At 48.8% G+C, this 19286-nt stretch overlaps 1 protein-coding gene across 1 annotated transcript in view; it reads left to right on the forward strand.

Annotated features, from left to right (window-relative positions):
• The first annotated feature begins 8664 nt into the window (after nucleotides 1-8664).
• JPH3 (junctophilin 3) overlaps nucleotides 8665-19286 on the forward strand; it is a 551692-nt gene continuing 541070 nt past the window's right edge. The window contains exon 1 of the mRNA XM_069217200.1: nucleotides 8665-10273. Coding sequence (XP_069073301.1) covers nucleotides 9886-10273 — 388 coding nt within the window. The 5' untranslated portion in view covers nucleotides 8665-9885. The remainder of the gene's footprint in view (nucleotides 10274-19286) is intronic.

The raw sequence follows: 19286 nt of genomic DNA on the forward strand, positions 1-19286 counted from the left end.
TGATTGAGGAAGATTGCCGTGAGCATCCACTTAGAAAGATGGAGGCTACATTAGATAAAAGAGAAAGTAAAAATGTAAAGAATAATTGTAAAGAAATATATAGTCGTTGTAGTATTGCTCTATGCGTCATTATATTGTTGTGTATTCTTTTGGCATCTGTAAACTGGATCATTATTACTCTGCAGCAAAAAGTTGTCTCTTCTCCTACCTCTACATCTTCTTCTACTATCTCTCCGCACCTATTTCACACTCTTCCCCAGCATGAACTCATCAGAAGAACTGAATACTTTAACAATTCCTTCGTCCAGTTGTTACATCAACATCAGTTAGTGATCAATACAACTGACTGTTGGGTGTGTGGACTCATACCACATACGGTAGAAAAAGGAATGCCATATTTAGTTCTTCCATTCTCCTATGAAGGTTCCGCTTGGGCTTATTTTGTCATTTTCAATAATGCATATCAAAGTAAAATTAAACAACCTGTCAGTTCACATAGTGTTGGTTCAAATTTCAGTCATAGTTTATTGATAAAGGGAATGGTAGCTATGGCTAAAATCATGGAAAAAAGTGAAGCTTCCATAGATGAAAGAAAAGCATATACTAATTGGAACATAACTAATTACATTTCCAGCCTCAATGATAAGGTTAAGCAAGGAAAATCTCCTCCGATACGGGTCATACCCCAACAAGGAAATTTCTGTCTGCAAATAAATGGTAGAACTCCAAACACCGGACAAAGAGAAAGTTTATGTTCCCATACATATGTTTATTCAGCCCTGAATTCACTGCCGTTAGTACCATCTCAAGGTACATACTTCGTTTGCCACGATAGGGCTTATACATGGTTGCCAGCTGATTTCTCTGGTACTTGTTATATAGCCTTTCTTCTTCCCCCTACATACACCGCTCCTGCGAACCATCATAAAAATAGATATGGCAGAGGGATTGTGGATTCGAAAGACACAGCAGGACAAGAGGGAGGAGATTTCCTCAAAGGATTTCTTCCCTTCTGGGGTCCAATGGCCAACAGCAGAAATATAAGGCAATTGGTTCGTGTCGTAGAAACCACCATAGACATCACTGTAGGAGCTTTAAGTAACATTACAGCTGAACTACAGGCTGATCGTCTTATGACCTTGCAGAACCGTGTTGCCTTAGACTTTGTTCTTGCGGACCGTGGTGGAGTATGCAAATTGATCGGATCAAGTTGCTGTATTTTCATACCTAATGACGCTCCGACAGTATACCAAGCTATCTCTAAGTTACACATAATCTCCGAGTCGATTCATCAGGACGAAGGAGATTGGTCCTTTTCAGAGTGGTTTTGGGGATTACTGTCCAAATGGGGTTGGAAGGTATTGACATTCTTTGGAGTAATTTTAGCTTTTATATTTTCTTGTTGTCTTTGTATGCACTGCGGTCCTGCCATCTGCAACCTAGGTGCTACTGCATGTATTCCCAAACCCAAGTCACAAAGAGCAGAGAATATCAAAATGATGGTACAGCAACAGCTTGATGACCTCATGGCCATAGACATCGACTCAGATTAACATGAGTTTGTGTATCTTGCCTGAGTTCTGGCAAAAGGAGGGTCTGAGGAAATTCGATTTTTAATACGATCGTATCGACCCGCCATTTTGTGGCCCGCCGCCATTTTATGTTGCCTTCACTCAGGCAGCACAGCGAACGAAGTCCATTCTGCCTTTTCTGCTTATTCTGCAACATGGTGTTCAAAATAGCCTTCTGCCTCTATCTTTACAAGGCTGGTATTAAGGTCTGACCGAGTACACTAATCCCTGTCTGGTTTTCTAATCCTTGTTTCAACTATCTGTAGGCTCACACTATTCTCCGCCGATCTTATCTTATCGTCTGGCCTTCGCTGTCCTTTGCTAGTATTCTCTCATTTCACAACTGTCCTCCAAACGCACACAAACTTATCGCACCACATGCAACTTCGTTGTGGATCGGTTAATGAATTAGTTCAAGGGAGGGGTGACAAACACAGCTGGAGGGGAGGCAACCTTAAGTCACTTGATACTTTGTTCTGTCTTGTTTTCCGACATTTCTATTGGCTCTGTTCTATCTTTACATTATTCTTACTGGCTCCTTTCTATGTGTTCTGGGAGTGTATGTAGTTAATAAATGGTTTTTATACGGTATATAAGATTGTGCGCCACAAAGTAAAGTGGCAGTCTCCTGAGAACATACCTTGTGTACTTCTTGGACAACTGTACTAGCTGCAGCTAATAAAATCTGATCTTTTACGCCTGACAGAGTGTCCCGTGTCTCTGTTAGTTGAGGCAGGTGAATCCAAGGAGATTTTAGGCGTACCCTGCGCCGCCAGGCCCATAAGGTTCTGGTTCTTCAGGGTGGGGGCCCGAAGTGATGTAATTACTGGACGTCTATGGGGCAGTGTCAGGACTGTGGGTCAACTGGTCTAAATCATGCTTAGTTCCCCTGGTTGAACTTCCTCCAGCTGCAGGGGAGGCACTCCCTCCAAGTCGGTTGAAATGGTGCTTCGACACCTTCAAATACCTGAGCATACAAATATACCATAAGGTTGATGATTTGAGGGATGATAACCTGAGACGCACGCTTCGCTCTACGAAAAGCTTGCATCAATTTGGTGCTCGCTTCCTCTCTCCCCCTTGGGCAGATTGGCAATAGCGAACATACTGATTCTGCCAGGGCTCTTATATTATTTTGCAGCATTGCCCATAATTGTCCCCAAGGGTTTCTTTCGCGAACTCAACAGTTTACTGTTGGAACTCGTCTGGGGACGAGATAGGCACCAAGTTGCACTCACTACCTTGCAGCACCCGTTGCAGAGGGTTGGGCTGGGTGCCCCGAACTTTGAATATTACTATGCGGCAGCACAACTACAGTGGCTTTTATATTGGTTGAGTAGGCCTGAGACACTTGAGGCAACATGGGTACGGATGCATTTCAGAGACGTCCCCCTATATACATGGCTATCTGAACGTACACAGAAATGAATCGGAGACAACTCCTTGCTGAAGGCAGCGCACACCAGCTGGTGAAGATATATACATGGTGGGAAATCCAACCCCCCATATTCACCCCTGATCCCGTTAGGCCAAATACCAGGAGGCACACAATTATTCAGATCCCATTCCACTGCTCCCTGGGTAGAGGCAGGGATAGAGACAGTGGGGGACTGTTTCGAGAATGGAACCTTGATGTCCTTTGAGGCTATCATGGGCCTTGCGTCGTTGGGACCGGGACATTTTATTACATACCACGCTATATGTCATCTGATCAAAACCGCGTGCGCTCAGGGGGATCAGGAACCTAGGAACTCTCCTGCCTTATACTATTATCAGACAGTGGTTCAAAAAAAGTAATCAATAACTTATATAGAGCATTGATTAGCGTAGATGACACACAACTTGAGGTAGCACTCCACAGATGGAATTTGGACCTCCCCAAACCTCTGACCTCTAAACTATGGACCGAGGCCGTCCAGCAGGTGCAGAGAGTTTCTTGGAACCCTAGGTTTCGCTATGCACAATTTAACTTTGTCCACCAAACGTACCTGTCCCGCACCGTATTCAACACATGTACCCTGCATCCTGTTCAGTATATCCCCATTGCAGGCTCCCCACAGCCCGTTTTTACCACATTGTGTTGGACTGTACTCCGTTGGAAAGATTCTGGCAGAGCGTAGTAGCAGACATAGCAGACATAACAGACTATACATTCACATCTAACCCAGAATCCTGACTCTTGGGAATACGCCCTAGACCTAAGTGACATATACACATCCATAAATTTGCCGATTTAGCATTCCACATATACAAACGATTAATTGCTGTGGGATGGAAGGCATCTCGACCACCAGAGCGTCCAGATGGCGCATCACAACACTAAAATGGGCACGCTTGGAAACATGCGTACTGCAATCCTTATGGGATAGGGGTCAATTACTCACAGGCTATGACACCTGGGACGCTCTGGAAGCAAAACTGGAAGCTAAAAATGATGAACACCCACCGTGATTAACTAAATGACAGACAAAATACTAAAATGTGTTTAAACCCTTTATGCTCCCCTAAGACGGACTGGTGACGAGCGGCCTACAGGTACATTTGTATTAGGACTCAGCGACCTTTGATAATGTTCAGTAAAAGATGGGTTGCTTTGGGTAGACCTGTAGAGGAGTGCTGTACCGACAAGACTGATTGTCCAAAAAATAGATCCAAAGGGAATAATGCAAGAAAATACGTCAAACGACTGTCCGAGCATTAGATTGGGTGACAGGGATGTACATTGGAAAAGCTAATAGAATCATCACTAGAGATGTGCCATAGTAAACAGGATTGCTGAAGGTGGTATGTAACATGGGTAGTGCAGGCACTACAATAGGGATGATGTACTGTACTGTAATATAATGCAATAGTATTACACGTATGTACTACTCGGTGCCAGGTGATAGACTCAACGATTGAGTCAATGGACAGTCTCTTCTTTTTGGAATGTTGTGTATGGAAACCCAGTTTTGTAAATGTAGTCGGCAATGTGTGTTGAAATCAATAAAACAGATTACAAAACAAAAAGTAGCTTGGCCGAACACAAAGGAAGTGTCCTCCACTGACAGTATCTTTGAAGCGTCTATTAGTAAAAGCCGATGAGTAACTTGTTAATGGCCTACATACAATACAAAGGGCCTTAAACTGCCTCTGCTGCTTAATTGGAAGCCCTTGCACTTGGCAAAAGTGGACTAGCATGAACAGAGCGGGGTGCCCCCGAGAGCATGTGAGAAGCTGTATTTTGAACAACCTGCAATTTTGTATTAAAGATTGAGGGTGCTCCAAATGTAGTGAATTGGCGTAATCTAGGCAAGAACCTATAAGAGCTGTGACTACCATATGCTTGCTGTCAGGGGAAAGAAGTAGGAAGTTCCTTTTCAGCAATTCAAGACAATAGGTTTAGGATGACATCCCACAAGAAACTCTGGCTGCCATAAACAACTGGTAGCCTATCTTCATGCCAAGACTCTTCACCTGTCAATAAAGGGCCCACCTCAGCAGACATCGAGCCAAAGGGCGCTTCGGCTGGTGACCATCAGGATCTCCACTTTATTGCTATTGAACTTGATGTAATTATTATTCTTCAGCCATTGCCCGATAAACCTCATAGTTTCTTTGAAGGCTGTGAGATGAGGGATTATTTTCCCAGTGCAGTAGAAGTTGGGTATCGTCAGAGTACATGTGCGATCCTTCGGCCATCTCCACATGGGCTCTTGCCAGAGGGCTGACAGAAATGTTGAAGAGATGGGCAGAAAGTGAGGATCTCTCTGGGGACCCCCACAGCTGACTGATACATTTCGTGCTTTGGAAGATGCCAATTTAGTGTCTTGGTTGGTCGGACAGGGTTTCGGACACATGAATGCAAACCCTCAATGCCTGCTGTTCTGACATGAACATGCCAGAAAATCCCTCATGAGCCCCTAAATTGCATAGGTATAGGGAGATCTCCTTCCCCACGGCCGCACAGATTGAACTCCCCCTGACAGAGGGCTGATCAGCTTTTAGAGAGCCTCCTTCCTAGAGCTGTACTCTGGAATATCGAGTACATCGTGGCACATCAATACTGTGATCAAAATATCCAGGGACAACATTTCAAACGTTAAGTGCATATATTCTACACTCCACTTGTGTACCTTGAAAATCTGTACATAGATGTGGAGTTATGCATAGAAACCCTATACATACTTACCTTTCGATATTTTCCCCTCGATAATAGTCTGTCTGAGATGTTAGTGTCCTATGATATTCTGTGGTCGGTATTCGGGCTCCTCGGCTGCAGGGATGCAGCCCTTTCCATGGAAGCCCAGCTGCTGCACATCTCCTGCTCCTGGCTGCCAGTACCCCTCATTCAAGGCTCCGAAAGAGCCCTTGCACTCGGCTGAGTGGCCAAGGGAGCCGTCTTCTCTTCCCACCCAATGCTCTAGAGGCACCGAGAAGCCACTGCCTATATGGCTGCACAGCTCCTTTGTATAGGGATGCGCAGCCCGGGGAGACCCTTACGCAAGGACGCATAGCGCCCCGCAAAGGGCTGCACGGCTCCTGGAGAGCCTTCTTCCTAACGCTATGGAGCTGGAACAGCTGCACACGGACGCACATCTTTAGTGCAGCGCCTTCTCGGCCTTGGGCCTGGGGTGCCACCCACTCTGTGCTGCACAGCTCCATAGAAGCCCTCGCAGATGGCGGAACGCTCCAGAAAAAACCCCGCTGAGCTGGATCTCTGAGTGACTGTGTACGCATCTCCCGCCCCCCACGGCCTCGCCCACCCTCCGAAAGGCCAAGTAGCGGCCACGCCCAGGGATGGGGAAATTTCTGGTGCTCCCTGGAAGAACTGTAATGGTAGTTCCTGGAGCCGATGACAGAAATGGGGTGCTGTGTCAATGGACCGGGGAGTCCACTCGAAGGGTTAAGGAAGCTGTACAGCTCCAGGGCCCCTCCCCACCTCCTCCACCCAATTGTCAATGGACGGCTGTGGAAGGCCTCGTCCCTTGCTCCTTAGAATGATTTAGAGTTGCACTACTTATCTAGAACCTCAAATCTCAGAACTTGTGATGAGCTCAGCACCCCTAAAGAGGCCACCTTTACGGTTTCAAGAGGAACCAGTGAAAGGCCTGCAAAGTTTCAAGAAAATCCAATGCTGCACAGATTAGAGGGAGACTGAATTATAAAATAAATTGTTGGGGGTTTTCGGGGGGGGGGGGGCTCCCTGGCTAGTGAAGCACTATGAAGGATGAACCGAAACCGTAGAACTCCCTGCCATAGTGACCTGTTGGACTGACCCTAGCAAAGCCCTCCCGTCTGCCCTGCATGGTCCCCTGTACCGCTGCAGGGGAGCATCTTCAGAGACCAGGAGACCCCTCTCTCCGCCTTTCAGTGTGAAGTGATGCACTGCTCGCGAAGCGCCCTGTGAAAGGGCTAAGTGCAGGAAAACACCAGCAGGGTGCCCTGCCAACTTCCGAGGCGCTCCTTCAGAGTCCCAGGAGAGCCCCATCTTCCAGGGTAAAGTGCTGACTAGTACCTTGGGAGCCCTGTGAAGTGGTTGAAGTGCTGGTCCTTTCCAGGAGAGTCCCTTGCACAGGTCGAGAAGAGCGCCTTCAGAGTCCCAGAAGAGACGACCCCCGTGTGAAGTGCCTGCCGGGATCTCGCGCGACATTAAAGGTCTGAACGCTCCAAGGTGGGCCTCTGCCCAGTACTGAACGACTGACCGAGAGCACCTTTACACCCCCATAAAGCCCCCTGTCTCTCCAGGATGAAATGTTGACCAGCATCCTGAAGCTCCCTGGCATGGATGTGGTTCAGGCTAGCTCCTCGTGGGCCCCCTTCCCAGCGCTGCAGGCGCCCATGAGTGCCACGAGAAAGTACTCTGCAGGGTGAAGCACTGGTGGGCCCCAAGGGAGCGCAGCGAGAGGGGTGTAGTGCTGGGCCGTCTCGAGCAAGCCTCAGAAAAGGATAGAAGTGCTGGACAGCTCCGGGAGAGTGAGTGGGTGAAAGGGCTGAGGTGTTTGGAAACCTGAGAGAACCCGTGAACAGGACCAAGTGCTGGGAGCCCCGGGAGAGTACAGTGAAAGTGCTGAAGTGTTGGACAGCTCCGGGAGAGTGAGTGGGTGAAAGGGCTGAGGTGTTTGGAAACCTGAGAGAACCCGTGAACAGGACCAAGTGCTGGAAGCCCCGGGAGAGTACAGTGAAAGTGCTGAAGTGTTGGACAGCTCCGGGAGAGCTCCGGCCACATGTCGAAGTGCTGGGAGAGCCGCAGGAGAATACCGTGAAAGGATCGAAATGCTGGACAGCTCCAGTGCTGGACATCCGCAGGAGAGCCTCGTCCACGGGACGAAGTGCTAGTCAGCCCAGTGAGAGGACACTGAAAGGCTGAAGGGCTGGACAGCCCCAAAAGAGCCCCGCTACAGGCCCAAGTGCCGGACAGCGCTGGGAGAGCTCCTTGAAAGAGCCGAAGTGTCTGGAAGGCTGAGACATCCCCGTGAACAGGACAAAGTGTTTTTTTCACATCAGATGCTTTTCAGAGCATGTAGAGCGCCAAGAGAACCACTCCACAGCCCCCTTCATGGGCTGAACTGTTGTAAAGCGCTCAGAAAGCCTCCTGCCAGGGCAAAGCCAGAGAGCCAGACAGCTCCGGGAGAGTGCGTAAAAATGCTATAGTGCTGGATAGCTCCGCAGTGACCCCTGAAAGCGTGAAGTGCATTCTGCCATCACCGAAAGAGCCCAGTGAAAGATCTGACGTGCTGTCAGCTCCGAGGCAGACCCCTGCCCCTCGTCAGGGGAAACCTTTCCGAGCCCTGGGAGCGTCCCGTGAAAGGGCTGAAGAGCTGGAAAGCCCGCGGGCACCCCTCTGCCAGGGTGACGGGCCAGACATCCCTGAAGAGCCCGGTGAAAGGGCTGAAGGGCCGGGCGGCTCCCCCGGTGCCCCGGTCTGTGTCCTGCAGCGGGAACTGCTTTGCTTTTATACTAGATAAGGTGTGTGAGAGAGAGGAAGAAACGGGGGTGGGGGAGGAGGAAGAAGGAGGGAGGGAAAAGGAGGGGAGAGAGGGAGGGAGGAGGGAGGAGGGAGGAGAGGCGGGAGGAGTGAGGGAGGAGGAGGGGAGACACACACGGAGGCAGGGAGAGGGAGAGAGAGACTGCATTGCTGATGCAGGAGCCCAGGGTATCGCGTCTCTCCCAGCCCCAGGATGCAGGGGCAGAGCGGCTCAGCCGGGGGGCCGGCAGGCTGTGTGCGCAGGGGACCCTTCTGATCTGGGGGTCGTCTCCCTGACCTGCCCCGTCCCAGGCGATTGCTTGAGCAGGAGACGTATTATTGCACCAAATCTCTGTAGCTCTCTCGCCCACCTTTGGAAGATCTGCCCGGTTTGGATGGTCTGCCTCCTCCCGAAGGGCCAGCCTCGCCTGCACCCTTCCTCCCACCCCCCGTGGAGCAACAGCCCCCACATCTGCTCCCTTCGGATCAACCGCCCCTCTTTTTGAAAGATCCGCAACCTCCCCCCCCGGAACCTGGCTTGGAGGAACTACTGCCTTCCGAGAACCATCTCTGTCCCCACCCCCCGGAGAGGGGGTAAGGGCCTACTATACCCCCGATCCCCCTCCCCTGCCGCCCCTGTACCTTTGGAGCAGCTACTGACCCCAACACTTTAGAAGAACAGCCCATCCCCTGCCCACTCCTTCCAGAGACTCTGACGCCCCCTTCGGGAGGGTCGTGCCCTCACTTGAGGGTTCTGCACAGGTGCTTGGGCAAACTACTGACCAGCCCTGGGAGACCAGTTTTTCTACCCTAGGAGTACAATTATTTCACCCCCCCTACCCCGAACCCTTCCGCCCCGCCCCCTTGAAAGACTGCATTTCTCCCTTTTTAGTTACCTGGTGCCCCCGCTTTGAAGGCTCTGCTCCCCCTTAAAGGGGTCTGCTGCCCCACATTAAAGGATATGTGAGCCTGCAACCTTAGAGGTTCTTGCTGCTACCCCCCTCCCCCGACACGGTATTCCCCATATACTCATATTCTTTTGAACATCTTGCGGAATCTGCCTTATCCTGTCCGCCCTAGAAAACCACCCTCCGTCCCGTCAAACTAACCCGCAGGCTGCGCCGCTTCTACCCGGCAGGTCTGCCCTACCTGCCCCAGTGCCCCACACCGGATCAGCCCATTGACTTTCTTCCCAGCCCTAGCTGGTCTCTGTTGCCTTCCGGCGCCCCGGCCCGTGGAGCCCCGGGATGAAGATGGCATCGCTCTGAGCCCGGCACCTGGTTATTATTTCGCAGACTCCTTCCCTCGGCGCCTCACCGGCCCGCTCCGTTTTGCTGATTTGTGGGCTTTTCAGACGGAATTACATGCATGTCCAGTGGGGGCAGGTTTAATTTTGACGATGGGGGCTCGTACTGCGGGGGCTGGGCGGACGGCAAGGCCCACGGGCACGGGGTGTGCACCGGCCCCCGCGGCCAGGGCGAGTACGCGGGCTCCTGGGCGCACGGCTTCGAGACCCTGGGCGTCTACACCTGGCCCAGCGGCTCGTCGTACGCGGGCACGTGGGCGCAGGGCCGGCGCCAGGGCCTGGGACTGGAGACCAAGGGCCGCTGGGCCTACCGGGGCGAGTGGACGCACGGCCTGAAGGGCCGCTACGGCGTGCGAGGCCCGGCCAACGGCGGCCAGGGCGCCCAGTACGGCGGCACCTGGAGCAACGGCCTGCAGGACGGCTACGGCACCGAGACCTACTGCGACGGCGGTGAGTGCTGGCTCCAGGCCTCCGGGTTGCTGTGTGCGTGGCCGAGGGGTTATGGGATTAGTGGGAGCGAGTACGTGGGCCTGTCCCCAGTAACGGTGCATGAGGGTTCAGGGCTCAAAGGCAGCCAGCGGGTGCTTGCAAGCAGGCCTCGCTGTGAGAAGTGCACAGTGGCGCAGGTGTGTGTGTGCACGAGGGCATAGGAAGCCAACACTGTGAGTACCATTCCCCAGCCTGTACCGTGTGTGCATGTTTGTGACAGAGCACAGGGCTTCAGGCTCCACGGATTTGATTACAAGCACTAAGGGTTGAGTACAGTACTGTGCTGCTATGGACTTCAAGTTCCAGATTTGGGACCCCATGTTACCTGCTTATTTTATTGGGGATTTGTAAAGCTCTGACCTAGTCTCAAAAGAAGAGTGGAGCGTAGTACATAGCAATAGCTTAAGTAGCCAACATGCGAGGACACAGAGACATGCATGAATGTTTACAGTAAGTCCTGAGGACAGTACAAATACACGTGAGATCAGGGGAAGGGTAGTAAGTGGGTCGAGGACAGGGATTGAAGGATACAACACAGGAAGGTTGTGACATGGCCGGTTTGGCTACTTTCTTAAGATGCACCAACGAAAGAACAAGTTATAAGGTTCAAATTAAGGTTGTTTCAGAGATAGGCTGTTTAGAGCAGAAGCCTTGTGGCTGTATGAAGTCAAATCCTTGTGGCGTTAGTGTCCTTTTGCGTATTTTGGAATTCCCAAAGACCATGCAATGTGTTACTAAGTCTACTATTCATTCAGCATGTGTGTGAATTTCAGGTTGAGGGTCCAGTTTTTTTTAAATGCAGTGCTAATGTATTTCTATGAAGTGGGCGGTGACCTCCCCATGGACACAGAAGGGAGACCTACCTCCACGTTAGCGATGATTTGGACCTCACCTCATAAACCGTGTGAGTACCAGTTACATGGCCCAGGTGAGCCAATATTGTGCCCTAGATCTGCAATGTGAGAGACTAGTGCCCAGGTGCCCACAGGTTACAAGCCGTTGATGACAATGCGTGAGTACAGTTGCCAGCGTTAAGTTGGATGTTAATACAGGACGAAGTGTGGGACCCCTCAACAATACCCTCGCAAGATGGATGCAGCAGGCAACTACTGCAACAATAGGAAGTGCTGGGTCCCTCTCTCTTATTTTGTGGGAGTTAGAAGAGTTGCTGGGGTTGTGTATGTGGCTCAGTGCCCACAGGCTGTGAAAATATGGTCAAGGAGAAGCTCACAGGATGTGAGTACAGTACCTGTGGATGCAATTATAATTCCCCGGGTTCTTAGAGCAAAGCAATGAAAGCTGGTCCTGTTCTCTTTAGCCTGTGAAACAGGAAATACTTTTAACCCCACATATACATTCAAGAGTGTAAGTGAGGTCTCAGTGTGTGGGTAAAAGGTTCAAGGGCCTGTGGTTGGAAGCCCAGTAGCTTACATTGTGTGAGCCCGGATGGTGTATACAGTGTGAGTGCACGGAGTTGGGACCATGGGCCTACGAAAGGGTTGAACGTCTTGGGCGAGACCCAGGATATGTCTGGGAGTACTTGGCTTCTGCCTCTAGCGCTTTGAACAGCCTTACACGCCAATCCTGTGGATCCCAACACTCCTTTCTCTCCCGTCTTCAATTCCATAAGGACTACAGATACTACTATGCTCTCTCCAGCCCGCATTCACAAATTCCACTCTTGTAGACAGTAGGGGTGTGCCAAATTTGCATGCGAGAAATTATGTGATATTCTGGCAAAATCGGCATTCAGTGCTACAGTTTGGTGCAAAATGAGTCCTCGGGTCCAATTTTAGATGGAAGGACGCATTCTGTGCTAAAAAGAAAAGTGCATTAAACACAAGCATAGAGAACAAGAGCCCCTCATGTTCTGTTGTTAATGTCTACTTGTGGTAAATTTTAACCGAGAACACAACGTGGTACGAAAGCGTCATTCTGGGAACTTTGCCTAAGAAGAGTAATACGAAATTACTACAATTATGCGTAATTACGCCAGTGTAACCTTTCTGCCCGTTATACACTTCGAACTCTAGTACCTACATGAAGCTTGACACTCTTTCCCTGAGGGTGCGTGTATCCTGTTTCTCTCTTATGGCTGCTCGGGGCAGGCTGTGCCTAGCTATGCCACACGTCAGCTGGCTGTGCTCAAACAGGTTCAGGGCCGCCCGCCTGTGCTTAGTGTGTCTCGGCTGCCTGGCTGGTGTGTGCTTCTGAGAGGGAGGGGAGGAGGTCGTAGATGGTTGTTTACATGTTGGCAGGGTTGGACTGGCCTATAGGACAATCAGTGCGTTCCTGATGGATTGGTCTGACAGATCACTGTGTGGGCCGTTTTGTTTAACAGTTTGTGGGCCTGTTTTGTAGCCAGGTGGGCCAGTTTTTACTGTTGATTTCCCTGATTTTCCACACTTGGGGCCAGATGTAGCAAAGGTTTTTACCCATTCTGTGTCTATGGGGAAAAGTGTTCGTACATATGGCCCTTAGTGCCTGCAGCAAGCACAAATTCATGCAGTTTCCCTTTCCTGTCAAAATACCCATACAGCTTGTCTTTACAGGTTTAAAACAGGTTTGATTTGTGAATGTGGGCCACTTTTTTAGCCATCTGGTTCGATAATGGAGTCGCTTTTGTTTTGCTTCCCGGGCCTATTTTTGTCCCAGTCTTCCCCTGCATGTTGGCATGTCCTCCTAGAGAGTCTAAAGCGATTTGACTGCTCAAAGAAGCTCGGAGGCACCTTCCTCTGTTCGTATTGAGTTAGCAATATTTCATCTTAGAGACTGGCCTAGTGAAACTTACGCTTAGATATATTAATGTACAGAAAAACTGCTGAGAAACAAACAGCAACTCAACAGTATAACGAGGAAGACCTATTCTCTTTACTGTTCTGTGATGGGGATTGCGGGGGGGGAGGGTTTGATACATGCCCCTAAAAACATCATTGAAAGGAGAGTTCCCTAGGCTCACTCGTCCTTGTCTTTTCCCCCTGGTTATGGTGGTTGGTGTGTTTGCAAAAGTCATGGACCTGGGTGAGATGCTTTGGAGCACCTGTCTAACCACCTAGACTGATTCTGAGTAGAGAGTTAGTTGGAACCTGTATGAGCTGGCAAAACTTTCTGCATAAATATTTCTTTCACCATGAATCCCTCTGGGATAATTCATTGTCTGGACTATTACAAATGACATCTTGTAACAGGGATGGACTGTTGAGAAATTACATCTTTTAAACATGATGGGCCACTGACAATTTACATCTTGTAATAGGAGTCCACTATTGAGAACGTACATCGTATAAACACGAAGGGAGTCAAATAATTAGGCTGTTCAACTCACCGTACTCCACCCTGCAAAACTCTGGGTGTTTTGTATGGCTGTACCACTTTGTGGCTCCTCTGATTTGTATGTTTGTAGCATTGTGTGGGCCTGTAGTGGTTTTTTTTTGATGCACCATATAGATTTCACAGGTGTGCGATATCCGGAGCATCTTGTGGGCTTCATTGTGTATAGTGCTTTGTTTTTCACGTAGGCCAGGTGCTGTTGCATTCCTATGTCAATCATTACACACTGTTCCCTTGGCGGTTTCAGGTGATTGTTGTATTGTGCCATGTATGATCATTTTGCACAGCACATGGCGTCTACCATAAGAGCCACGTGACAGCCTTGGTCTAGTACTCCAGATAAGTTGATGCCAAAACAGCAACGTTACAGACCTGAGAAACCATAAAATTACAGATCAAGGTGACTGACCGATGTGGGTAAAAAAAAGTAACGTCTTTTTTCCTGGAACTGTGGTCATTCTTCTCTTCCTGTAGACTGGGAGGTTGCTCCATCCCTGTATTCCTAAAGCTGACAAAAGTCTCCTCTACACATATTTCTTATTTATATCAGAGGGTCAGCATCTGATGTTAGACCCTTATTTCGGGGCTAGGAGGGCTAATATATTTGAAATAAAAGTAGTCGCTCATCAGCTGGACGTCAGTGAAGTTGAATTAAACAATGTTTGATCCTGGCAAGAGGTGTTGCCCTGAAAATGATCGCAAAATGACAGTTTTGAAACCTCTGCTGTTATTTAATGGCCCTGCACAAACCGCTTTTCAGTAATTAAGATCAAATGCTGACTTCAGCAAGAGGGATCCTGAGATGTGCTTTAAGATAGCGCGTGATGGCCTTAAAGTTGAAAGTTGGTCCACTGAGACATCTCAGCTATTTGTTCCTGATAATTGAGATGTCAGTCACAGTAGATGATCAGATATATTAGCAATGCGTGGAAAGTAGGGAAGTCCCCAGCATCCAGGACCACCTAACTGGGGGAAGATTAGGAGTATCATACCCAATTATAGACGATTAGGTTTGACTTAATTCCGGGCAAGCCAATTCATGCATACAGATAAATATATCAATAACATGTTAAACAAGCATTTAGAATGCAACGGGTCTCGCATTTCGTCGAGTTAGAGCTATTAGCGTTGTAAACTCCTAACTGGACTTTTCTTGCCACATTAATTGGGAAAAAAAACAAGCACGATCGCGCTGTGTAAAACACAGCATGACCGCGCTGCGAAATAAAGAGAAAAAGTAGTCCAGAAACCATATGGAAAACACAGAGCCTCATATGTTTTCAGTAATTGGTTGGTGCGCTCAAGGAGGGCTAAACACCGGAAGAGGCATGACGTATGCATGCCTTTCACTAATGAAAGCAAGCGGATTTTAAAAGGCAAGCCCACGAACCAATGAAAGTGGCTGATGTAACTTGGGCGTGGTTAGAAGCCCAAAGAGAGATTACAGCAGGATCAGAGCACTTTGCGCTCGACCCTAAAAAGAGGATTGTGAGCCATGGGGGACCACAAATAATAAGTCCCCCACTCTAGCCAAATGTGTACCCACCTTCACTAGCTGAGCCTTAATTTCCAAAGTGGATGGGATCTACTCTGTAGCCTTCCTGGTAATCTTACCAACTGTGTTCAGTATTTAAAGTAACAAGTGGTGGTGTTGACATATCACAGTCAGCCGATGGATCACATCCGGTAAGGATAGTTGGCTTCCCTCTGTTACAGACCGACAAGTCCCCTCACACAGTACCTAGTTGTTTGGGGGACACATCCCACAGGACCAAATCAAAGTCCTCCTACTCCATCTGCTTTTAGGGGTGGCACGCTCCAGACCACAGCTCACACTCTGCATGGCCCTAGGGAATGGGACAGGCTCCTTGACGAAGGGTAAACTCACACACCCATTGCCTACTCTTGTGGACACACACAGGTTGGAGGACCAAGGCTTGACTCTCATGCTGACTGATTCTAGGGACGGGCCACAGACCCAGCTTGCTCGCCACCACCGTACCTTTGTATCAGTGCTGACATACTGTGAGCATCTAGCCCTAAGCACATATTTCACTGGCTTCAGTACCTTTGAGGGAGGGACACACTCTGTTGCACCCTGCACACAGATACAAGAGCAGAGGTCAGTCTCGGAGTCTCCTTGCCCCTGGGGATGCCAGAGCTTGTTTCTCACACCAAACCTGATCCTGGAGACAGTCTTGATCAGGCTAAAGGGCTCTGCGACAGCTCTAGCACCTGCCTGTCCATATGGTCCTAGAAAAACAGACATGCTGCAGTCCGACCAGAACCCCAGCAGATCTGTGACCAGTCTCAGGTTCAGTCTGAGTTAAGGAATCACAGTCTACAGAACAGGCCTCATCTTTGGCACTCTGTACCCTCGTAGAGACCTACGCGTTTCTAAATTGTGTAAGCATGTAACTCTTAAATGAGAAACATATTTTACTAGCCTGCTCTTGATGAAATGATGCCTATGCACCAGTACAATTAACTCTTTACTCGAAAAACAACTGAAACATTGTGTAGCAGTAATATTGATGAACGATGAGAAAGTGAAGGTTTTAAAAGCAGCACGAGCTCTGGGAGTTTTTTTAATGATAGGTCACATGGTTTTGAAGTTTTAGCAGTCAAGAGATGCCGGTGGGTAAAACTTATTGTGTGATTATTTTATAATATATATATATATATATATATATATATATATATATATATTATATATATATATCTTATTTCATGTGATACTTTAAATGATTAGTTTGGAGACCTGATATCAACTATTAAACATATAAAAGAAAAAGAACTAATGTCCATCCTAGTTTCAGTACTATTTTCACTAACTCTCCTAGACTCTCACTGCCAGCTCCCGGGCGCTGCCTGCTCACAGTGGAACACAAAGTCCGCAGGACCAGGGCTCCAGGAGCTAGGTGTGTAAAACCTCACACATGGGGGCATATTTATGAACATTTTGTGTCATAGATACATAACTTTTTTGCATGGGATTTTTCCCCAAAAACGTAATGCAGGGCAGTGCTTAGCGCTGCCGTGCAGTACTTTATGTTAGAAAGAAGTTCCATGAGTGGAGCATGGACGTTCCGATGCATCCACCCATGTGTGTTGGCACATTTCCAGATTTGCTGAAGCTGTTAAACTTGGGAATGCGTCAAAATGCTTTGTGTCCCTGAACCAGGCGTCATGAAGAGAAATATCTGTATTTCACCTTGTTACTTAAACTTTCTACATAGAAGGAGGAAAATGCCTTTAAGAATTGCTTTTTAAGATTTGTTTCCCTTCCTGCACCAAAACAGCCCTGCCTGTAATGCAGGCACCCTTGCACCGTGGTTGCAGTTTCAGCTACAGTCTGCAGTCCCAGCTACGAGGGATGCACACGGCTTTCATGGTTTCAGCTGTGTCAGTACGTATATGCTGCAGTCCCAGCAACAAGAATGTGTGCAAGCTGCATGTGTCCTCTAGCCTTGTATATCAATCCTCATACCCAGGCTGCAGTCTCAGGAGACAAACTATACTTGCAGTTCTAGGTCAATCTTCTCCCGCTATGCTAATAGGGGCACACACAGGCTGCTGTCTCACCGGGCCCGCTGCAGTCCCAGGTACTAGGCACAAGCGCCGGTTGCAGGGCTCCAGTAGAAGTGTGTCAATCCTCACTCGCTGGCTGCAGTCCCAGAAGGCAAACTCTCCATGCAGCTCTGTGTTAATCCTCACACTCTCAGCTAGTAGGGACACATGTAGGCCGCAGGGCTAAGTAGCAAGCTGTGTTACTCCTTACCCAAGGCTTTATGTCCCACCTGCAAGGGACGTATAGTGGCTGCTTGTCTCCAGTAGCCATGTGTCATCCTGACACACTGGCTGCAGTCCCAGATGGCAAAGGGACCTGTGCCAATCCTTACACTCTGAACTACCAGGACGCTACAGACTGCAGTTCCACCAGGTCCAGGGCTCCAGGCACTATGTGTATAAAATCTCTCACCGACGTTGCGATCCCAGGATACAAATGTTGCCTGCAGCCCTGCGTCAGTCCTCACACACAGGCTGCTACTAGAGCACGCAGCCTGCATTCACGTCTCCTAGGGACACGCACAGGCAGCAGGGCTCGTGTGTGCTGGTGTGTCTATCCTCCCACACAGGCCACAGTCCCACAAGGGACTCGTACAAACTGCAGACCCTTCCTGCTCCGGAAGGCGCAGAGGCCGCAGTGAGAGCCCCGCGGGCCCCGTCAATCCTCGCTCACTGCCCTCTTGGCAGACAAGAGATCTAGAATGGATTTAGCTTAAGAAATGATCGGGCTGCTGTGGATGGATGCAACGAGGAGCTGCCTCTTTCCTTCCAACGTGCATGTTACATATTCAGACACAATCACCGTAATGAGCAACTAACAAGCACACGTCTGAGTGGTTGCCGTCAGTGGCTGTATTGTGGAAGCGCACGGACGTACTCCGCCTTTGTAAATGTCACCTTAATAAGCAGAGCTAGGCCTGCGCTGCTAGTTATCCCCGAGAGGGCCTATTAGCATGCTCGCGTGCAGCATGGCTTTATTAGCAAAAACACAGGCCTGCTTTCCCTTCTATTTGGCCTGGCTGTGGTTGCATGCACGAGTCATACCTGGGCGTGTGCTTTTTTGTGAAGAGAACCTGTGGTGTTGTGCTACAGGGCACTTAAATCCCTTAGTGTGTATGAGAACGCCCACTGTTTCTAATGGAAACAGAACAGCAGCGTTTGTGATGGACAACTCTGCAGCATGTGATAGCAAAATGCAAGTAGTTGTTGGTCCCTGCGTTAAAGGTTTTGCTTCGGAAATCATGTCTCCGATTGGTGGGCTGGTTTAAGCTGTTGTTTGTTTTAGACGGTGCAAGCCCTCTCGCTCCCAGATAGTTTTAGGGCGTTATATATTTCTACAATGCTTTTCGCCTTTCAAACTGCTGGTTAAAATGGAAAACAATGAGCCAATTACGGAGAAATAGGCGGTACCCTAGCAACAAACGCGGTCGATTGCTCGTACGGTTTTCAAAAGATATTGCTCTGAGAATGTACCCATTGTTTCCCGCTGCTTCATTTGTTTGTGAAATGAGGTCTTTATCCTTGGCGGGAAAACTGCTGCGGTTCTATGTGCCCTCTCCTGTAGAGACTGCGGGGCAGCTGTCGCGCAGTGATGACGTCATTTCTCCCTCACACTCCATTGAATGAAAACCCTGCTCTGCTAAGTAGTCAAGAGGCTCCAAATCATGTGGATGCTATAGAAAACAAACTACCCGTGTTCTTTTTTTTTTTTTTTTTTTTAAACCTTTGAAATATAATTAAGCATTCAATTTCCCTTATCCTGTTGCTATTTATTGACTGTTGAAAGGTCTGTACTCAAGGGCCTGATTTAGATAGTGCTCTTTCGGATGTTTTATGATTTTTGGAGGTCTAGCCTTAAATCCACTTTCGGTTCTTGTAACGACTTCCATGTTTTACCATTTCTGAAGGAAAAAATTGGATTGGTGTTGTTACCATGTATACAGTATACCGCCAGTGGCTGTTTGATGCATTTATTTCTGTGAAGTGGCCACCAGTTTGTTGGATTCTATGCAGTGCTTTAAATGGGCCGGTACTCTCCGGTACTGAGTACCGGCACTTTTTTATTTTGAGAGGG

This window comes from Pleurodeles waltl, chromosome 12 (assembly GCF_031143425.1).
Source record: "Pleurodeles waltl isolate 20211129_DDA chromosome 12, aPleWal1.hap1.20221129, whole genome shotgun sequence".
NCBI classification, from domain to species: Eukaryota; Metazoa; Chordata; class Amphibia; order Caudata; family Salamandridae; genus Pleurodeles; species Pleurodeles waltl.